The sequence below is a fragment of the Mustela erminea genome, chromosome 6, assembly GCF_009829155.1.
Source record: "Mustela erminea isolate mMusErm1 chromosome 6, mMusErm1.Pri, whole genome shotgun sequence".
NCBI lineage: Eukaryota > Metazoa > Chordata > Mammalia > Carnivora > Mustelidae > Mustela > Mustela erminea.
In genome coordinates, this window is record NC_045619.1 from 32,935,079 (window position 1) to 32,954,042 (window position 18,964).

At 33.6% G+C, this 18,964-nt stretch overlaps 1 protein-coding gene across 15 annotated transcripts in view; it reads left to right on the forward strand.

Moving 5' to 3' along the window:
- Nucleotides 1-18,964, forward strand: part of MGAT4C (MGAT4 family member C) — a 729,258-nt gene that overhangs the window by 707,947 nt on the left and 2,347 nt on the right. For 11 of the 15 annotated variants that reach the window (XM_032346837.1, XM_032346835.1, XM_032346838.1 and 8 more), the window contains 3 exons: nucleotides 224-302; nucleotides 10,583-10,730; nucleotides 16,382-16,529. In XM_032346837.1, the coding sequence (XP_032202728.1) occupies nucleotides 224-302; nucleotides 10,583-10,730; nucleotides 16,382-16,529 (375 nt within the window). Of the gene's footprint in view, nucleotides 1-213; nucleotides 303-10,577; nucleotides 10,731-16,381; nucleotides 16,530-18,964 lie in introns of those variants that run through there. The other 4 variants (XM_032346842.1, XM_032346843.1, XM_032346840.1 and 1 more) reach the window with 3 other exon arrangements.

An 18,964-nucleotide genomic window follows, 5' to 3' on the forward strand; every position in this document is an offset into this window, starting at 1 on the left:
TCCTCAGTACAGGGCTGGCTGTGCTTTTGCCAACGCGTGGTTTACCGCCGGGCATTGTGTTACCACTGTGATGACTGAGACCCTTGGCAGGCAGCTTTCTTGACTGCTGTCCTGTGACACAGCAAAGCCCTGTTGTTACCTTTGTCCCACTAACTTGACCTGACTGACAGCCCCCTGCCCGGAAATGCATCCTGACATCTAATGTGGATCTTCTCACTTCCAGCCCAGCAGCGGAACTCACCAACTAGCTTCCCTCTTCCGGTTCAGGGGCTGATACTTCAGCAACAAATGATGAATGGCAGGTGGGTAGGAAAAACCATCAGCGTCCGGAAGTATTTAACCTGAACATTTATAATGGCAGTGAGAATGGGGGAGTGGGGGGCAGCAGAGAGAAATTGTGGCAGGTGAGACAGCACCTGGAATATTTCTGACTTTGGGAAAGCAGGAGACAAATAACTTTTGGATGATTTAACTTGGCAATTAGAGATCTAGTCCCGCCAAAAATGAGACTGTAAGGACCAGCGAGCTGGAATGGAAAACCAACCTGTAGTTTTAGAATCATTGTGTTTGTGTGAATAGCAGGAAATCTGCCTAGAAATAATAGTCACTATTCAAGAATTGGAAATAGGTTCAGGAAGGAGTCCTAGCTGAAGATCTAAAGTTTGAATTTTGCTCAAAAACTTGTTGTAAGAGAGGTCATGTAATGCCAAAAGTCGTTAAAAAAAAAAAAAAAAAGAATGGACAGAATTGTGAGAAAGAACGATGTCATAGGATGGAAAGATTACTAAGAATGTCTTGTATCCTCTTTGGAGATGGTTTGTAAAGTTAAGGATACAAAATTCAGGTAGGATTAGTATTAAATAGTGTAAAAAATAATACCTTCTCACTGATTGACTTGTTTCATGGTGAATATAGCTATATTTAATATAATTATGTGTTTATAAGTATATAGAAGTATATGCCACACTATTTATAATTTCAAAATTGTATGTAAATACCTGAATATGTAATATACATTTTATATATGAGTGTATTCATATGTAATAGTCTTTCAAAAAGAAATTATAGAGTGAAAATAATTCATTTCCATTTAAAAAATGAATTATTTGGTATAGCATTACCTCCAAATGATTTTTAAATAGTTATGTCTTTGAAGTTGTTTCATATATGTGAACATTCAACACCTGGGTCTTCCAAAGAGAATGTGATTCTTTATTTTTATTTATTTATTTGTTTGTTTGTATTTTATTTTTAAAATTAAATTAAATTTTTCCCCAGTGTTCCAAAACTCATTGTTTTTTAATTAATTTTTTTTTAATTTTTTATAAGCATATAATGTATTTTTATCCCCAGGGGTACAGGTCTGTGAATTGCCAGCTTTACACACTTCACAGCAGTCAACATAACACATACTCTCCCCACTGTCCATAACCCCACCACCCTCTCCCGACCTCCTCCCCCCAGCAACCCTCAGTTTGTTTTGTGAGATTAAGAATCTCTTATGGTTTCTCTCCCTCCCAATCCCATATTCTTTCATTTATTCTTTTCCTCCCCCCTAAACCCCCCATGTTGCATCTCTACTTCCTCAAATCAGGGAGATCATATGATAGTTGTCTTTCTCCAACTGACTTATTTCGCTAAGCATAATACCCTCTAGTTCCATCCACATCGTCACAAATGGCAAGATTTCATTTCTTTTGATGGCTGCATAGTATTCCATTGTATGTGTATATATATATATCTATATATATATATACACACACACACACACACACATACATTGTGTATATATATGTATGTATGTATGTACATATCTATATATACATACATACATACATATATATACATGTATATATACATATACATATAAGTACATACATGTACATCTAGGTTCTTTCCATAGTTTGGCTATTGTGGACATTGCTGCTCTAAACATTCAGGTACATGTGCCCCTTTAGATCACTACATTTGTATCTTTAGGGTAAATACCCAGTCGTGCAATTGCTGGGTCATAGGGTAGTTCTATTTTCAGCTTTTTGAGGAAATTCCATGCTGTTTTCCTGAGTTGTTGCTCCAGCTTGCATTCCCACCAACAGTGTAGGAGGGTTCCTCTTTCTCCGCATCCTCGCCAGCATCTGTCATTTTTTGACTTGTTAATTTTAGCCAGAGAATATGATTCTTTAAAAAAAAAAAATGAAGTCTTATTGAACCAGATGTGCCAACTTAGCATACATTTGGAGTAGAGGAGTAGAGTTTTTATATATCCTTATTTCCATAACTATATTCACAATCAACAGTGTTTTATTATAAATTTCTGACAAAGAAGCTATTTTTTAAAACATTTGCTGTAAAACTACTAAACAAAACATGTCTCATTATACGTGCAAGAGATAAAGTGTATCATAGCATATATTGTTAGCAAATAAATTTCTCATGACATTTAGGGTACATAAAGATGATATATGTCATCTGAAGAAAATAATTCACTCAAACCATGATAATATGAGTTATCATTTTTCTAAATGAACCTAATCTGTAATAATCAACCCATGACCTCTGAAAAACACTTTTTACCTTTCTAAAATTATTCAAAGACTAAGTGGAAAATTTTTAACAAATAAGACACTGTTTGAACAGGGAACCAAACGACTGCTCAGATAATCTGTCCTCACTTGTATGACTGAATTTTCAAGCAGGAGCATTCTAGTGCAGTTTTTGTTATCAGGCTGTGCTTACCTATTTAATAATTTCAAACCAAGTTTTTACTTTCTTTTACTACTTCCAGTTTGTAAATGATAGTGAACTTGAGTTTCTCAAGCTCAATTTATTGGTTTTCAATAGATACCTTTATCAGTTACTTGTATCAACATGCTTTCTTTTCACACTAGGACCCTGAGAGACAAATTCTGTTGCAGAGTGTCTGTGAATTAAAAATGACTACTTGGAGTGTGTGGGTGGTACAGTCATTTGGGTGTTCGACTCTTTTCAGTTCTGGTCATGATCGCACAATAGTGGGACTGAGACCCATGTTGGGCTCCACACTCGGGGTGGAGTCTGCTTAAGATTCTCTCTTCCACTTCCTCTGACTCCCTCCCTCCAAAATCAATAAATAAATCTTTTTTTTTAAATTAATAAATAAATCTTTTAAAAAATAAAAATCGTTACCCACTAATGCTACCATGATATCTAGGAGTTGCCTTGCTTTTAAATCTCTCTACTTCTCTATCACAGTTCTACATAAACCATCAATCTCTTTCATCAGATGTGGTTGTCTCCTCCTTGGTTAGATTATTTTGTATTATATTGGTTTATGGCCAGACAGGAAACAGTCTTTAAAATTCCTACCAACCATATTTACTTTTAACCAAATATATTTTTTACCAAAACACACACACACACAAAAAAAAAATTAAATATTAAGAGATAATGTTGGATTATCCAGATGCTCTTTCCTATTTTTTTGACTAAACTGTCAGATTCTGAGAGAAGACTACTACTAGTCCTCACTATGTTTGCAGATCCATAAACATGTGCTTATGTTTTAAGAGTTCTTGATTTACACACATTTCTGCTCTGATGTTTCACAATTTTTGGTCTCTTGATCTGTCTTGGGCTGTGAGAATTTACAGATTCCTAACATTAGACATTTTGACTTATTGAATCTTCTGTTGTTTCTGATTTAAGAAGTTGCTGGTTGTGTTATTTGGTAGTATTTTGTCAGGAATTGCAGTGCTTAGCTTTACAAAGTAAACTTAATTAGGTAATTTTATGCTTTTATGGCCTTTATTCACTCACATTGTATATTGGGATATGAAACTATGCTATCTCATTGTTTGAACTTGCTCAAAATATTTTGCTCATCCCTTTACCATTAGCCTTTTTGAATAATGGTTTTTTAAACATATTTCTTTTATACAGTCTAAAGTTTGGGTTTGTGTGTATCTGTGCATGTGTGCTTACTCACACATGCAGCATAGTTAGAAAATATTTTCTTTTAAAAAATGACTTAAGCCCAGGGGCAACTGGGTGGCTCAGTCGTTAGTCATTCGGCTCTTGTTCTCAGCTCAGGTCCGAGTTCAAGCCCCACACTGGGCTCCACATTGGGTATGGAGCCTACTTTAAAAAAAAAAAAAATTAACAAGTCTCTAGACAGCACAACCAATCCATTTTACATTTGCCAAATCATTTATAATGGAAAGAAAAACAGGTGCCATTAGAAATTCCAAGTAACATTAAAAGCAGACAATAATGTAATACTATTTTTCAAGAAAAAGAGAAGAAAGCATAAGTGAAGAATTATAACACCAGCAAGATATTTCTGACCATGATGAAGAAACAGGGAGCAGATTTACCCTCTTTCTTTTTTTTTTTTTTTTAAAGATTTTATTTATTTATTTGACAGACAGAGATCACAAGTAGGCAGAGAGGCAGGCAGAGAGAGAGAGAGGAGGAAGCAGGCTCCCTGCTGAGCAGAGAGCCCGATGTGGGGCTCGATCCCAGGACCCTGGGATCATGACCTGAGCCGAAGGCAGAGGCTTTAACCCACTGAGCCACCCAGGCGCCCCTACCCTCTTTCTTTAACTGAAAAACTAGACTAAGTATGTGAAACAAATGTTCACACTTTGTACAACAAGCAGAAAAGGGCAGGATTCCTGGTAGAAGGGAAACAAATGAGGTAACTGTTTAGAGTTTCTAGGCTGCAGTATGAGGAGAGAGAATCCGATTAGACAGTGGGCTCTCTAGGATGAAGAGACATAGTTGAGAAGTTTGAGATTCTGACCTGGCTAGAATTCACAGCTGGAGTACCAGAGAGGAGAAAGCTATATGGAGACTACAAATGAAGGCAGAGAGAGTCAGAAAGAGAGAGATCTGCAAAGGGTTTCCCTAATGTCTTTAACTGAGCACTTAGTGCATGTGTGTGAGAACACTATCAAACACTGGTAAGGAATCACTGGAAAGAACAATTAGAACAGTTTCTGGGATGTGATTTTTCCCTCCCTTCCCCTATGATCCTCTATGCTGTTTCTTATATTCCTCATATGAGTGAAACCACATAATAATTGTCTTCCTGTGATTGACTTAGTTCACTCAACATAATACCCTCCAGTTAGAATTTCCCTTTCTGATAGTAATTCCCTTTATCCATTTTTGCCATTGGAGTGCTGGTTTCAGAGAAGCCTCCAGTCTCAGGCTGATGTTACCTACTAAGGGAATAGTCTCCTGAGTACTCCATCTGATGCCCAATCTATTACAATTTTTTTTCTATTCCGGATGAAGGGAACATGAATTATTTCTGTCTTTACATTCCAGAAACCGTTCTAATTCTTGATAGGGGCCCAGTTTATTCTTTTACATATAGCTGTCCAGTTTTCCCAGCATGGTTTGTTAAAAAGATTATCCTTTCCTTATCAAGTATTCTTGGCTCTCCTGTCAAATATTTAGTTGACAGTAAATGGGTGGGCTTATTTTTGAGCTCTTGATTCTATCCATTGAACCGTGTCTGTTTCTGTGACAGTATCATATCATTTTGATTACTATTGTTTTATAATATACAGTAGTTGAAATCAGGAAGTGTGATACCTCTAGCTTTGTTATTCTTTCTTATCTTTGCTTTGGGTTTTCAGGGTCTTCTGTGACACCAGAGAAATTCTGGAATTTTTTTTCTATTTCTATAAAAAATGTTGCCATTGGAATTTTGATAGGTATTGCATTGAATCTCTTGAATCTATTTGAGTAATATAGGCTTTTTAATGATACTAGCTCTTTCAATACATGAACAGAGGTTATCTTTTTATGTGTGACTTCTTCAAATTCTTTCATCAATTTCCTGCCCTGGCTTTTGAAAACTGCCTTCTGGCAACAAACTAGAAAAATCCTGGCATTTACTTCTTTCATTTCCTTTCCCTCAGAGATCATTGCCCTGTGCTGCCTGTTGTCCAGTATCTGAAAATACCAGTCATTAAATGTGGGTGAAATACAGTTCCTCCTAGAAATGCAGGAAACCTTAATACTTTCCTATCAAAGACCATTTCTAAATCAGATGATGCAGCAATCACCTCTAATTTTGGTAGATAGGTTTCTTACTTTCTCTTTCTCTACTTTTTATCATTGCTCTATATACACGAAATTATATTAATTCAATATTTTACTATCAATCACAGTCATTTTTTTTAATTTTTCATTTTTTATAAACATATATTTTTATCCCCAGGGGTACAGGTCTGTGAATCACCAGGTTTACACACTTCACAGCACTCACCAAAGCACATACCCTCCCCAATGTCCATAATCCCACTCCCTTCTCCCAAACCCCCTCCCCCCAGCAACCCTCAGTTTGTTTTGTGGGATTAAGAGTCACTTATGGTTTGTCTCCCTCATGAATCAATCACAGTCATTTTTGATGGATAGATTTTCCCAAATTTTCTCAATAGACTCCTGTTGAAGCTGTTTTCTATGTCCTTTGGAAATGCTCCTACTAATCTCTAAGAGTTTTCTTGCCTCATGACACAACAGAAAGTTGTGACCATAGAGTTTCTTCCCCCTACCTGAAATCAGTTATTTTGTTTTCCTTTCAGTATATTTAATTTATTGTATTTTGTCCTTTTTTTCTTTTTAAAAAATATTTATTTGGATTTTCCTGGACCCAGATGATCCTGTTTCAGATGGAGAACAAGTTTGTATGAATAATTATCTTCTTTAATTTTCTTTTATTGTAGTTTGTCTGGTATTTTTTTTTTAAATAAATGACACATATTTTGATCTGTTTTCCAATCATTTGTTTACTCTGGTTTGGGGTCCTCAGCCAGTTCTGCTTGTTCTGGGTGTTATTGTTTTCATTTATATATACAGTGAAATTTGTGCTATCATCTTTCTCATGGGTATACTCAGGATGTACACTATGGAAGGTTATTCGTGCTCTGATTGTTCTGAGTGGATTTTGGAGGATTCTGATGTGAAGGATTGGATCTTAGAATTTAGGTGGTCACTATTATTCTCTCGGGATTCTGTCTTTCTTTCTTTGTTAACTCTGGAATTACAACTTGTGATTTTGTCATTGTCTTGTACTATTTTGCATTGTTGCAGAGTGCTCTCAAGTATTGCCTCCAAAGTATTATACTTCCTACTTCTCATATCACTTGAAATACCATATATCACCCACCTCCTCACATTATATATTTGTATTTTTTTTAGGCTAAATAGATTTAGTTAAAATTTTTTCTGCCAAAAAATTGAATTTATGTCTTTTATATTATTTCTATTTTATTCAAGAGATTGGTATCACAAGTTATTATCATCATATATGTGGGATAGTTTGTTGGCAACATGATGTCTAAAATGTCATATGAAACCTAATTAGTAAACTGTATACCAATAGTGGTTAATCAAGCAGACTGATCAATTTTAATATTTAAAAACTGGAATTATTCCTTTTAGAGACACCTCAAGAAAACTCTGGATTTTTCTTTCTTTTTTATTTGTAAAGCTAATGGGAGTATTAAAATCTCAGTATTGTTATGAAAGGCCAATGAGCTACTCATGCAAACTATATTGCCTAGTATTTAGTAAGTATTTAATAACTTTTAATAGATAGACTTATTTTCTTTATATGTAATTTCTACATTTGAACTTTGCAGATTCAATTTGCAGTCACTTTTTTTTTTCATTTTGTCTTTGTCTCAAGAGAATAGAATTAGAATATACTTCTTGACTTAGCATTTTTATTGAGCTTTTAGCATTCAAATTCAGAGCATCCAAAACATACCATACAGTGCTACACATTTTTAAATTTTATTTTCTTAAAAAAAAAGTCTGTGTTTATGTTTGTGTCCAAGAACTAAAATGCAGTTTTTTTTCCAACAGATGATAGAGAATTTTGAAAATTAAAAGTAACTTTTTAAATAATACTGAATATATGTACTTTTGAAAGTACGAAAATTGAAAAAAGTAAAAACAGGATTGAAAACTCTTGATAATTCTATATTAAGATAATAGCTGTTAACATCTTAATAGTTTCCAATTTATTTTACAGACATCACTGTCTTTTAACACTATAGCTAAACGTTTACTCACAAATACAATTTTTGGTTTTGAATAGATTTTTAGAAGTATAATTGCTGAGTCAAAGTGAATACATGCATTTTATGCTATTGATAGGTCTTCCCAAATTGACATTTAAAAATATTTTAAAATATTGTGTCCATTGGTGTATGATTAGATTCTAATACTTTGTATTTTTGTCAATTTTCAAAATTCAGATGAAAATCTTACAAACATAATGTGGTTTTATCTACAAAACCATTATCAGATAACAGAATTTCACTTATAATGCTCTGGTTTAAAATTGTTATGTATTATTTTGTTGAAAAATGTTATAAATGATGGGTCTATAAATACATTTTTAACCTCTAAATGCAAATTAGGAAATGACCCTATTATAGAAGTGGCATCATTTATCAAAAAATGATTGATTTGGTATAACATGTGATATACAATAGTAACGTTCTTTTTTATTTCTGATTATGTGGGCGATTATACTTCCCCACAGCCTTGAAGTCAGGAGTGGTAAGGTGACTAGTAGTTATGACCAGTACACTATAAGTTGAAGACCATCAGCTCTCCAGATGAAAAATAAAAAACATATAAAATTATTCTAGTACATGATAAAAGACAAAAAAAGATAAATCCTAGATATATTAAAAATCTATCCATAAAAAAAATTAAGGAGGTTGTCCATATGACATCAAAATTGGGAACAATTTTCAAAACACTATACCAAAAAAAGTCTTATGTATGAAATAAATTTGAAATAAAAAACTCTGTACTGCAAAAGTCAGACCAAGAAGAGGAAAATTGTGAGAATTCACAATGCCTGGCTAGATCAGATTTAATAAACACATGCCTCCCTGGGTGAAACTAGTTGAAAAGCAAAGGAGTGTCTGGAAAACTGGGCCTCCTTTGCAGTTTCTGGGCTGAAAACAGCCAGATCCTTTTTGCGGCTCAATTCGCTCATCCAGGGAGTAAATGCTTAAACTTCAGAAACATTTATCTTCTGTGGTCAGTACTCCACGGTCTTCTTGCCTGCTCACACATTGGGAACACAGCTTGTTCTGAGGTTACTCCCTATGCCACTGTCCTGATTATTATAGCTTCACGTTCCTTCTTGCTTTTCTTATTCCCTAATGTAGTGACAACATTCACAATAAAAGTAAAGGGAGTTTAGCTTGGGACATTTTGCCCTTAGTGTGTCTTGTCCCCACGCCCTCTCCTTTCTCCTACCGAGGTGAGTGGAGTAATCGTTTCATTCTCCACCTCAGGGTTGGCCGAACCCAATAGAAGGTATAATACTTGGGGAAGATAGCTAAATATTTTCATCATAAGCAAAGAAAAATGTATATGTATGCATCTCTACACATACATTTAAAACTTCTACAAGTCAACAATAAAAATAAAAATAACCCTAGAGAAAAATATGGCTAAAGGAAATGAACAGTAATTCTTATATTTTCTTTGAGAATATTTCCATTCTTTCCCTTTGTGAACCCTTTTTCCCAATTCCTAATAGTCTTTCTTATAATTTATAAGGATTCATAAATTCTTTTTTGCGAAGAGACATTGTTTGATTGCTATGTCCTAGACATCATTTAAGAAGCCATTTCCACTTCCTGAAGTTCTTTATTCATATCCGTACCTCATCCTAACACTGAGCTCAGGGAGACCCAGTACCCAGCTAGACGTGGTACAGTTTCCAGATTATCCTTGATTTTAGACAAAATATGATTCAACTAGTTTTTTGATTTTTTATATGTTTTTATATGTTTATAGTTTTTAAACAAATGATCAGTCATCTAAATAAATCAATGATTAGAAGATAACACACAATGAAGAGTAGAATGGGAAAAAAACAGATCTCCACTAATCTTGCTGATGCTCATTTTGCTATTTTGCAATTCATGAATTATTTTAACCAGCCAAACTTCTTAGTTAGTAGATCAAGCAAGGCCATGTAGATATGTCATCTAGGATTTACTCTGATTTAACAAGAATTACTGAAAAGTAACCAAACCAACTGTAACTCAAGTTCTCAAAGATATGTTTGGACTTAGCCCAAAAGTTTAACTTCCTTCATGACTTCTCTTTCCTTGACCCAGGTTCCCTCCCAGGTGCTCTTTCCGGTGCACTTACTCCAGGATCAATATTAGGCCCAAGCTTCTAGTTTCTTCCATTTTCATTACATTATAGTACGAGGAGGTAGAAGTTACCTTAATGTTTATCTTTCTCTCTTATTTTTGTGCTGTTTCTCATCAAAGGACTTTTTTTTTTTTTGGCGTTATTGTCGATGTTTATTTGTTCAGAAAAAACTGAGATTTGCTTTTTATTTTTATTTACTCCACATCAATATAAAGCAGTACATTGATCGTATGTTAAGATATTAATAATCTGTGAAAATCATATGTGTGAAATTGGAAACAACTTTAGAGGTGAAGGGTGTCTTGTTATAAAGGACGGCTTTTGATACCTATAAAGAAATATTTACATCCAAAGTTAATTTTCAGTAATTCTGTGCCCCTTTTCCCTAGGATAGAATGTTTAAGTTTTATCAAATGAAGCACATTTTTGAAATACTCGATAAAATGAGATGCCTGCGAAAGCGTTCCACAGTGTCATTCTTGGGAGTTCTTGTCATTTTCCTTCTCTTTATGAACTTGTACATTGAAGACAGCTATGTTCTGGTAAGTTTGGGGGATTATTTTTGTTGTTGTTGTTACAAATAAGGTCTAAATCAAATTAAGCTTAATTTAATTTTAACCAAACTTCAATCCCAGGCTGCTGAAATAGTCTTAGTTTGAGCAAAACTCTAACATGTATACTTTCCACCTAGCTACTTTTTGTATTCATTCTAGAATACCAGCATTACAATTATTTTGATTTATGTTGCAATATTTTCTTTAATGCTGCATATAGTAGCTCAGAGATGTGTATTTGGCTATAAGTAAATTAGCTATCATCACTATGCTGAATTAATTTTATGTATAGCCATAATAATTTTGGAGCTTTAATTTGAAATATGTAGAATTTTTAAAAATTGCTTAAAGATATCAGTCCTTACTTTCTCAATTTTTTATATATCATCAAAGTTTTTAAAATCTTATTTTTTAATTAATGGTACTAATTATGCTATTTTGTTAAGAAATAATATTTTATTATAATGTATGACACTTCACTTGATTTTGAATAGTCATAATTGGCCACCATGTTATATATTTATATTCAGTGAAAAGTAGTATAGAACCTCAAGAACTAGAGATGATGTGAAAACTATTCAGTAGTTTAAAAAGGATACATTAGTATATAATATGTAAATGAATTTTTAAGTAAATTCTAGAAACATAGAAAAGGACTTACTCAGGCTAATTTTGAGATCTCAGTTTGTTCTTTATTTGCTATGACTGTATCACACCAGTTCATGTCTTATGAGAATAACATGGACATTTTTTAAATTCAATTTCTGAATTGAGTTTAAGATATTTGGAAAAATCCCAATCTTTATGTTATTACTCTTGTTCACATATTTCAGAAAATCAAAATCTTTGGACACAGAGAGGACTGAAAAGTACTTTCCACCATGCAAGCATGCTGAAAGTTTCAATGACTATCTTAGCAAGAGAAAAATCTGCCAAAAACCACAAAAAGCATTTCCCAGTAAAATGTTTTATTTCACTAATTGAACATGATCTTACCTACGCATTATTTGCCATGTACTATTCTATAACGATAAGCCAACCGTTTAATCTTACTTGGGACAGATCCTCTCAGGAGGTCTTCTGTAAAGCTTGCTTCCGTTAGCATCATTCTTTGATGACAAAATTCTGCCAGATTCTAGATTTTGACTATGCCTATGCCTTTTACATTCATATATGTTTCTTGATCTTGTGGTTCATTTATTCTGTTTTCCATAGACAATTCATGATGGCTAAAATCACCACAGATGAATAGAATTTGACTAGGCATGATGTAGGTAAACATAGCAAACTGGAGAAACTTACTAAAGGCATGCATTTTGACCTTTCTTTAAACCTGATTATTAGGTTTATGAGACTTAGAGACAATATAACAAGGCCCATGTGATCCCCCTATTTTTTTCTGGATAAAATTAAAGGTCATAAATTAACAAGGAGAGCCTTTGATAAATGATTTAATTTTGTAATAAAAATTTATCTCTTGCATCTGTGTTTACTGGCAGCAGTAAATCACATCTTGTAAATCAAACACATGGCATTGGCAGGATGTTTATTGTATTCAATGACTTGCTACATTTGTGAGACACTTTTAAACATAATTTCAGTGTTTTATTTTAAGCAGACAAAAGATCATTGTATGCAGCAAACAACCTTATATCTTGTTGATATAGAACCTCTTCAAATCATTATAAAATGTATAAAAAGTAATAGAGTGTATATCTGTAAGAGGATCAGATACTTTTGCCCTGTCTTGTGGATTTTTACACATTTCTATCCAAGCTTCAGTCCTATATATCTAATGTAAAACGTGTGATTTAATGAAGCAATGCTTAATAAAGAGTACTTTCTTAGTGAAATTTTCTCTGGCTAGATTACATATATATTTAGCCAAATTTACAAATCAGCCCAAGAGTAGAGAAGATTTCGCTCCTTCATTTTAAAAGTTTATAATTATTTTTAAATACTTATATTAAGTTGGAAAAAATGAGTTAAAATGATGGTTAAACACAATCACTCCCCTTACTGAAAATTTATTTTTTAAAATATTTTATTTATTCATTTGACAGAGAAAGATCTAAAATATTTTATTTATTTATTCGACAGAGAGAGATCACAAGTAGATAGAGAGGCAGGCAGAGAGAGAGGGGGAGGGAAGCAGGCTCCCTGCTGAGCAGAGAGCCCGATGCGGGACTCGATCCCAGGACCCTGGGACCATGACCTGAGCCGAAGGCAGAGGCTTAACTCACTGAGCCACCCAGGCACCCCCTGCTTACTGAAAATTTAATAACAGTATTTTTATTAGTTTAGTTTCTCACTATTTCCTAGGTGATTATTTTTAACCTAAATGTATTCAGAGCTAAATTTTATCCCAAGGCTTAATATGTATAAAGACTTAAAACATTTAAGTAATTAATGTAAAACTACATTAAAATTGTTTTTCTAAAAATGTTTAATAGCCACAGAAAGCCAGCCACATACTAGTATATAATGTAGCTTCTTTGTAACCTTTGTCTCTTTTGACCCTTTTATCTGTGTTTATTTCAGTTTTCACAAAATTATGTCATTTAGTTTTTTTTTTCCTTGACTCCAGAATGCCACAATGTGTACTATTGCTAAAACATAAACATTAGTTGATCTTTCTTTTCTTACCTTCCTTATTTCAGGGGGAAATAACAGTTATAATTCAGAGAAATCAGATAAACAATTACAAGTAAAAGATCTCTGGAGTTACTTAGCACATTCTTTTCTGCTGTTTTTGCTAGAAAATCCATTTGTGGTCTGAAATCCTTGGCATATAGCAGTTTAATGTATGCTTACATATCTGAGACATATGCGCCTTTCATTGGGAAAGGAAGCCAAGCTCAGTGTAAGAGACAAATGCTATTACAAGGCAAACTAAGTAGGAGAGACGCTACATGCCCAATCAACTTAGCCTCTGGGCTGTGAGCATCTTCAAAGTAGCCACAAGGGTATACACTTAGTCTGCAGCTAGTCCATTGAATTGCATTCCTATCCAGAAAATGATTGTCATAAAGCTTTGTCTTATTACTGAGAAATACACCCCAGCATAGCAGCTACAGAAAGAAGGTATCCAGGGAGAGCCTAACTGTTCAGGTAGATGCCTCTGGAAAGCAGCCAACAAGGCTGACTCAGGCGAAAGCTGCATTATTTATTTATGCTGAAAAGTGTAAAGAAGCTTGTTCTTGAGAATTTAATAAAGTGCTTTCATATAAGTTCCATTTCATTTTATTTTCTGTTATGTCCTTCAATCAGGATGAATGTACTCTATCTTAACACAGAAAAGGTCAGGATTTTTACACATTCAAAATAGAATTCTTAAAGAAATAGCCAAGATCCTGCACTTCCTTTAGAATGTAACATCGCGTAAGAGCAGAATGGCAAAATGAATTCAGAATTGTGACTACTGTGATTCTTAAAGATTTTTCTTCTAGATCCTATTGATAATGGACCCTATTACATCACTATTAAAGAAGTTGGTACTGAGCTGAGGCCTTAGTTACTTTTTAGTAGTCCTAAATTTATTTTAAAACTCTAATAATGTTTTATAAGTTTTCAGAAAGACAAAGATGAAAATATTTATGTGTAAAGAAATTACAATAATCAGAATTCAATAGTTATGCAATTAGTATATTTATAAGAAGTAGAGAATTCAAGATATAATTCCAAATATTTTAAAAGTCTACAACTGATAGGTGGCAAATATGCTATAAATATTGTAAAACACTAACCTCTTTTTCTCAATTAAGACAATATAAAATATAGAAATATAGTAAAGACCAAGTATAGGTTTATAAACATAATTGAATATACAAAAGAGATATTCCGAAAGGATTTTGAATTAGCAAAGACCAGATTGAAACTCTTTCCAGTCATGATTTACTATTACCTAATTTTTATTCTAAGACAATTCCAGTCTGGCCATTGATTTAAAGTTTTGAGTCAGTCTTTTTCTCCATTGACATTTGAATGCGATACAAAGTATTGAATATTCCAAATGAGGTAAGGTCTGTATTTGAATCCTTTCTAATTTTTTATAACAGGGGTTTAATTAAAGTTTTATTGACTACAGTCAGATAATATGAGGACCAAATTGGTTCAAATGCATTTACTTTCTTTATAGTCTTAACTGCTTGCACATGCCTGACCTGCTATTGTATATGGAATAGTAGAATAGATCCATATAACATCACGCAGTACAGTAGACACTTGCCAAAAACAACAAAATTCTTTCTAAATAGGTTATCTTTGAATATATTCTACCTGTGGTAGTGAACCTTATACAAAGACCAAGCAAGTCGATATTTTGATAATAATGTATAACCAATAAAGACTTGATCAAATCATGATTAGATAATCAAAATCTACTATTGGATTTATAGTAAAGAGGAGAGAAAAAGGGACCAATTAATAATTAACAGGATATATTTAAGCTAAATATGAATCTTTTTAATATAAACTTTCTCTTTTTTAAAAATTTAATTTTATTTTTTTCAATGTTCCAAAATTCATTGTTCATGCACCACACCCAATGTTCCATGCAATACATGTCCTTCATAATACCCACCACCAGGCTCACCCAAACCCCCCAAAACCCTTAGTATGTTTCTCAGAGTCCACAGTCTCTCGTGGTTTTTCTGCCCCTCCGATTTCCCCCATCTCACTTCTCCTCTTCATCTTCCAATGTCCTCCTTGTTATTCCTATGCTCCACAAGTAAATGAAACCATATGATACCTGACTCTATCTGCTTGACTTATTTCACTCAGCATAAACCTTCTCAAAGATCGAATACGTCCATTACCAATTAATATAAGAAGGATCATAAACATAAAAGGACCAGACTTCAACTCCAACAGAATACCACACACAAACACACATGTTCGCATGCATGCATGCACATGTACACACACACACAAACAACAAGCAAACAATCATGGGAAAAACTAGTGCAAGTTCTGAAGACATTTCCTTAACTTGGTACAAATGTGTATGAAGATATCTTGAGGACAGTTGAAAGAACACTGACATCACAAGGACCACGGCTATCTATTCTCAACAGCCCTTGATTATAGTGGCCATTGATAAGTGACTGACTAAAACTTCTTGATTAATAAATTTCCCAGAAATCATTATATAGAAGTAATGTCTGGTATTATTAAACAATGCTTAAAGAAGATGAAATAGCTTAATATGACTCAAATATGGGAAACTTGTGAGAATTAGCTTTACATGGTACAAGTAGATTATTGTGAAATTTTAAGATCATTGAATTATTGTAAAGATTTTGAATTTTAACATAAAGGCAGTAGGAGTTTTCATGCGGGAATTTTTTGTCTAGAAAATGCCATTATTAAAAAAAAATGCCATTATTAGTGTATATTGTGGAAAAGCAAGTGGAAGAGAAGTATGAAGAGCACAATAGAGTAGGAGAGCCTGGAGTAGCGACTATAGGTGGGAATTCAGGTGAGAGATGGGGTCCTGTATCTTGTGGCGCCAGTAGTTGAGATTTAGATAATACCCATGTTACATATCAACAACATATGTTTGTTGCATAAGGAGAAATTTTATTTAATCATGACATCTATTATTTATTTATTTTCTCTGCCCCCTTCTTGGCATTCAGGAAGGAGACAAACAACTTATAAGGGAAACATCCACACACCAGCTGAATTCAGAACGTTATGTGCACACTTTCAAAGATTTATCTAATTTCTCAGGAGCCATCAATGTCACCTATCGCTACTTAGCTGCCACGCCTTTACAAAGAAAGCGTAAGTATCCCTACACTTTCAAATCAAGAGCACATAAAGTATTTTTGTTTTAAAATAATGACAACCAGCTTCATCTGTATCGCAATAAAACTTTCTGGGCATTACTAATATATATTCTTTGGGAAGTAATTCAGTGTTTCTTCACAAATTACAGTTACTGATCCAGCTCCATTTATAGCCCCAAAAAAGAAATTTTTAAAATGCTTAATTGTAATATAAACTTTCAAACAGTTTGCTTGTAGGACCATGTAGAGAGACTGAGAAAAATCAATTTATTTGAGCTTTTAAAACTTCCCTTTTAAAAACAACCATTTTCATACCGATACAATTTCCAGCTCTAATGCTTTGGTTTTTAATGACTTGCCATTGCTTTTGAGGTAGTGAGAGTCATTGTTTTAGTTTACCAAGGTGCTAAAACCAATTACCACAAACTAGGTAGTTTAAAACAATGGATATTTATTCTCTCATATTTCTGGAGACCAGACGTTCAAAATCAAGGTGCGGGCAGAGCCACTCACCTGAAAGTTATAGGGGAGAATCTTTCCTTGACTCTTTCAGCTTTTGGTCACCCTTGGCATTCCTTAGTTTGTGGGGGCATGACTACCAGCCTCCATTACCACAGGGTCTTCTTCCCTTCGTCTCTGTGTCTCTCTGTGTTCTTTCCTCTTCTTCAGGTATGACCAGTTATTGCATTTGGAGCCCACTCTAAATTCAATATGATTTATCTCAAGATCCTTAAATAATTATATCTGCAAAGACTTTATTTTCAAATAAGGTCACATTCTGAGGTTCTAGGTAGACCTCAATTTTTGGAGAAAACTAGCCAACTCACTATTAGTAGATTGGATCTGAGAAGTAAATACACACACTTAATGGATTTCAAGACATCATAGACTGTAGAAGGTATCATGATCTAATTAATGTGCCACTAAAAGACCATAAGCATTATCAGTTTTAATTGTAAGATGCCATTAATTGTAATATTCAACCTGATTTTAAAATGTTTTTGTGTGAAAAATATAATTCATGAAATCAATGAAACACAGTGATATCATGAATTTCTTAATAGGTCTGTGGGGACTACAGAAATTGAGTTCCCCGTTAAGAAGTGTTTATACAAGTGAGTCTGTGATCACCTGGTGGAGGAAATTGTAACTTAACTTAATTTGGGCTTCTTTAAGTCTATCTCCCATTCATTCCTTCATTTCAAATGTCTATTGCTCTTAAGCTTTCTTCTAACTGCTTAAGATTGCCAATGTTTATTTTTTTCTCCATCTGTTACACTACCTTTGTGCAAACATTACTGATTCTCCCTTTCCGTCCTAAGTTTACTGAAATGTATTGGCACATATGCCACTGCTTTATACAAAGAGGTGATATAAAACACATGGGAAACGCAGGGCACTCTGGGATGTTGGCTCCACACTACTCACTGGGTGTTACACTTTGCACAAGTGAATGTATCTTCCTGTGATTGAGTTTCCTTTCCTCATCTACCAAGCAGAAACAATGACAAGTGCAAAACTATCCCAAAAGACCGTTAGAAATATTCAAGATACATATTACAGGCAAAATGCATAGATTCCTGTCTTTCATGTAGAAAGTGTTCTAGGGCATTAGTAAAGGCTGGAATCTTGAGTTGAATGGTAACAGAGAACATATTCATTTTTCAAAAGAAGTTAGGGTCATAAATCTAGGTATTTGAACAAAATGTGTAAATCTCTACCTCTCTAACAGCCTAGTGAGAAAGATTATTCTTGGATTTTTCTTGGAATAATTATTATTATTTCTGCTTTTTCAGTATTGCATAAGTCACAACAAGTAGGTGTCTGTATTAAGACAGTGATCTTGGTGAATGTAAACATTTTCCTATTTTCAAGTAGTAGTTAGGGAATTTTATTCATGTAGGTGAATCATGGTGAGAATCAGAGCTTTATAAAGTGAAAACATTTCAAGGAAGAGACATCTACACTTCTTAGATGTAAACTGCCATTTCATAAGGCTTTATTTTATTCCCTACAAATATCCAGTTTCTAATTTTAGATTTTAGGTATCTAAATAAAAATTTCCTCACAGAAAATTGCTCTAAAATGTGTTTCAAAATAAGGAAAACAGTGATATTTATGTACTGGAAAATGTACTAAACATTCAAATAATAATGCAGTCTTTAAAAATAGTTTATAATTTTGTTTGCATTCTAATTAACATTCTAGTAAATTTCAAAATAAAATTGTGAAGTCCAATTATTAATTTTTTTAGTGCAAGATAATGACAGTGATCAAAAAGAAATGAAAATGTAACGTGTTTTCTATGAAAAATTTAAAGATGATTAAAAGACTGAGTTATGCTTAATTTTCTTTTTTATCCTTTGAGACTGATTTGTTCATCCTTAACATCCTTCTCCTTTTGCATTTTTTATAGTGTGGATATTATCC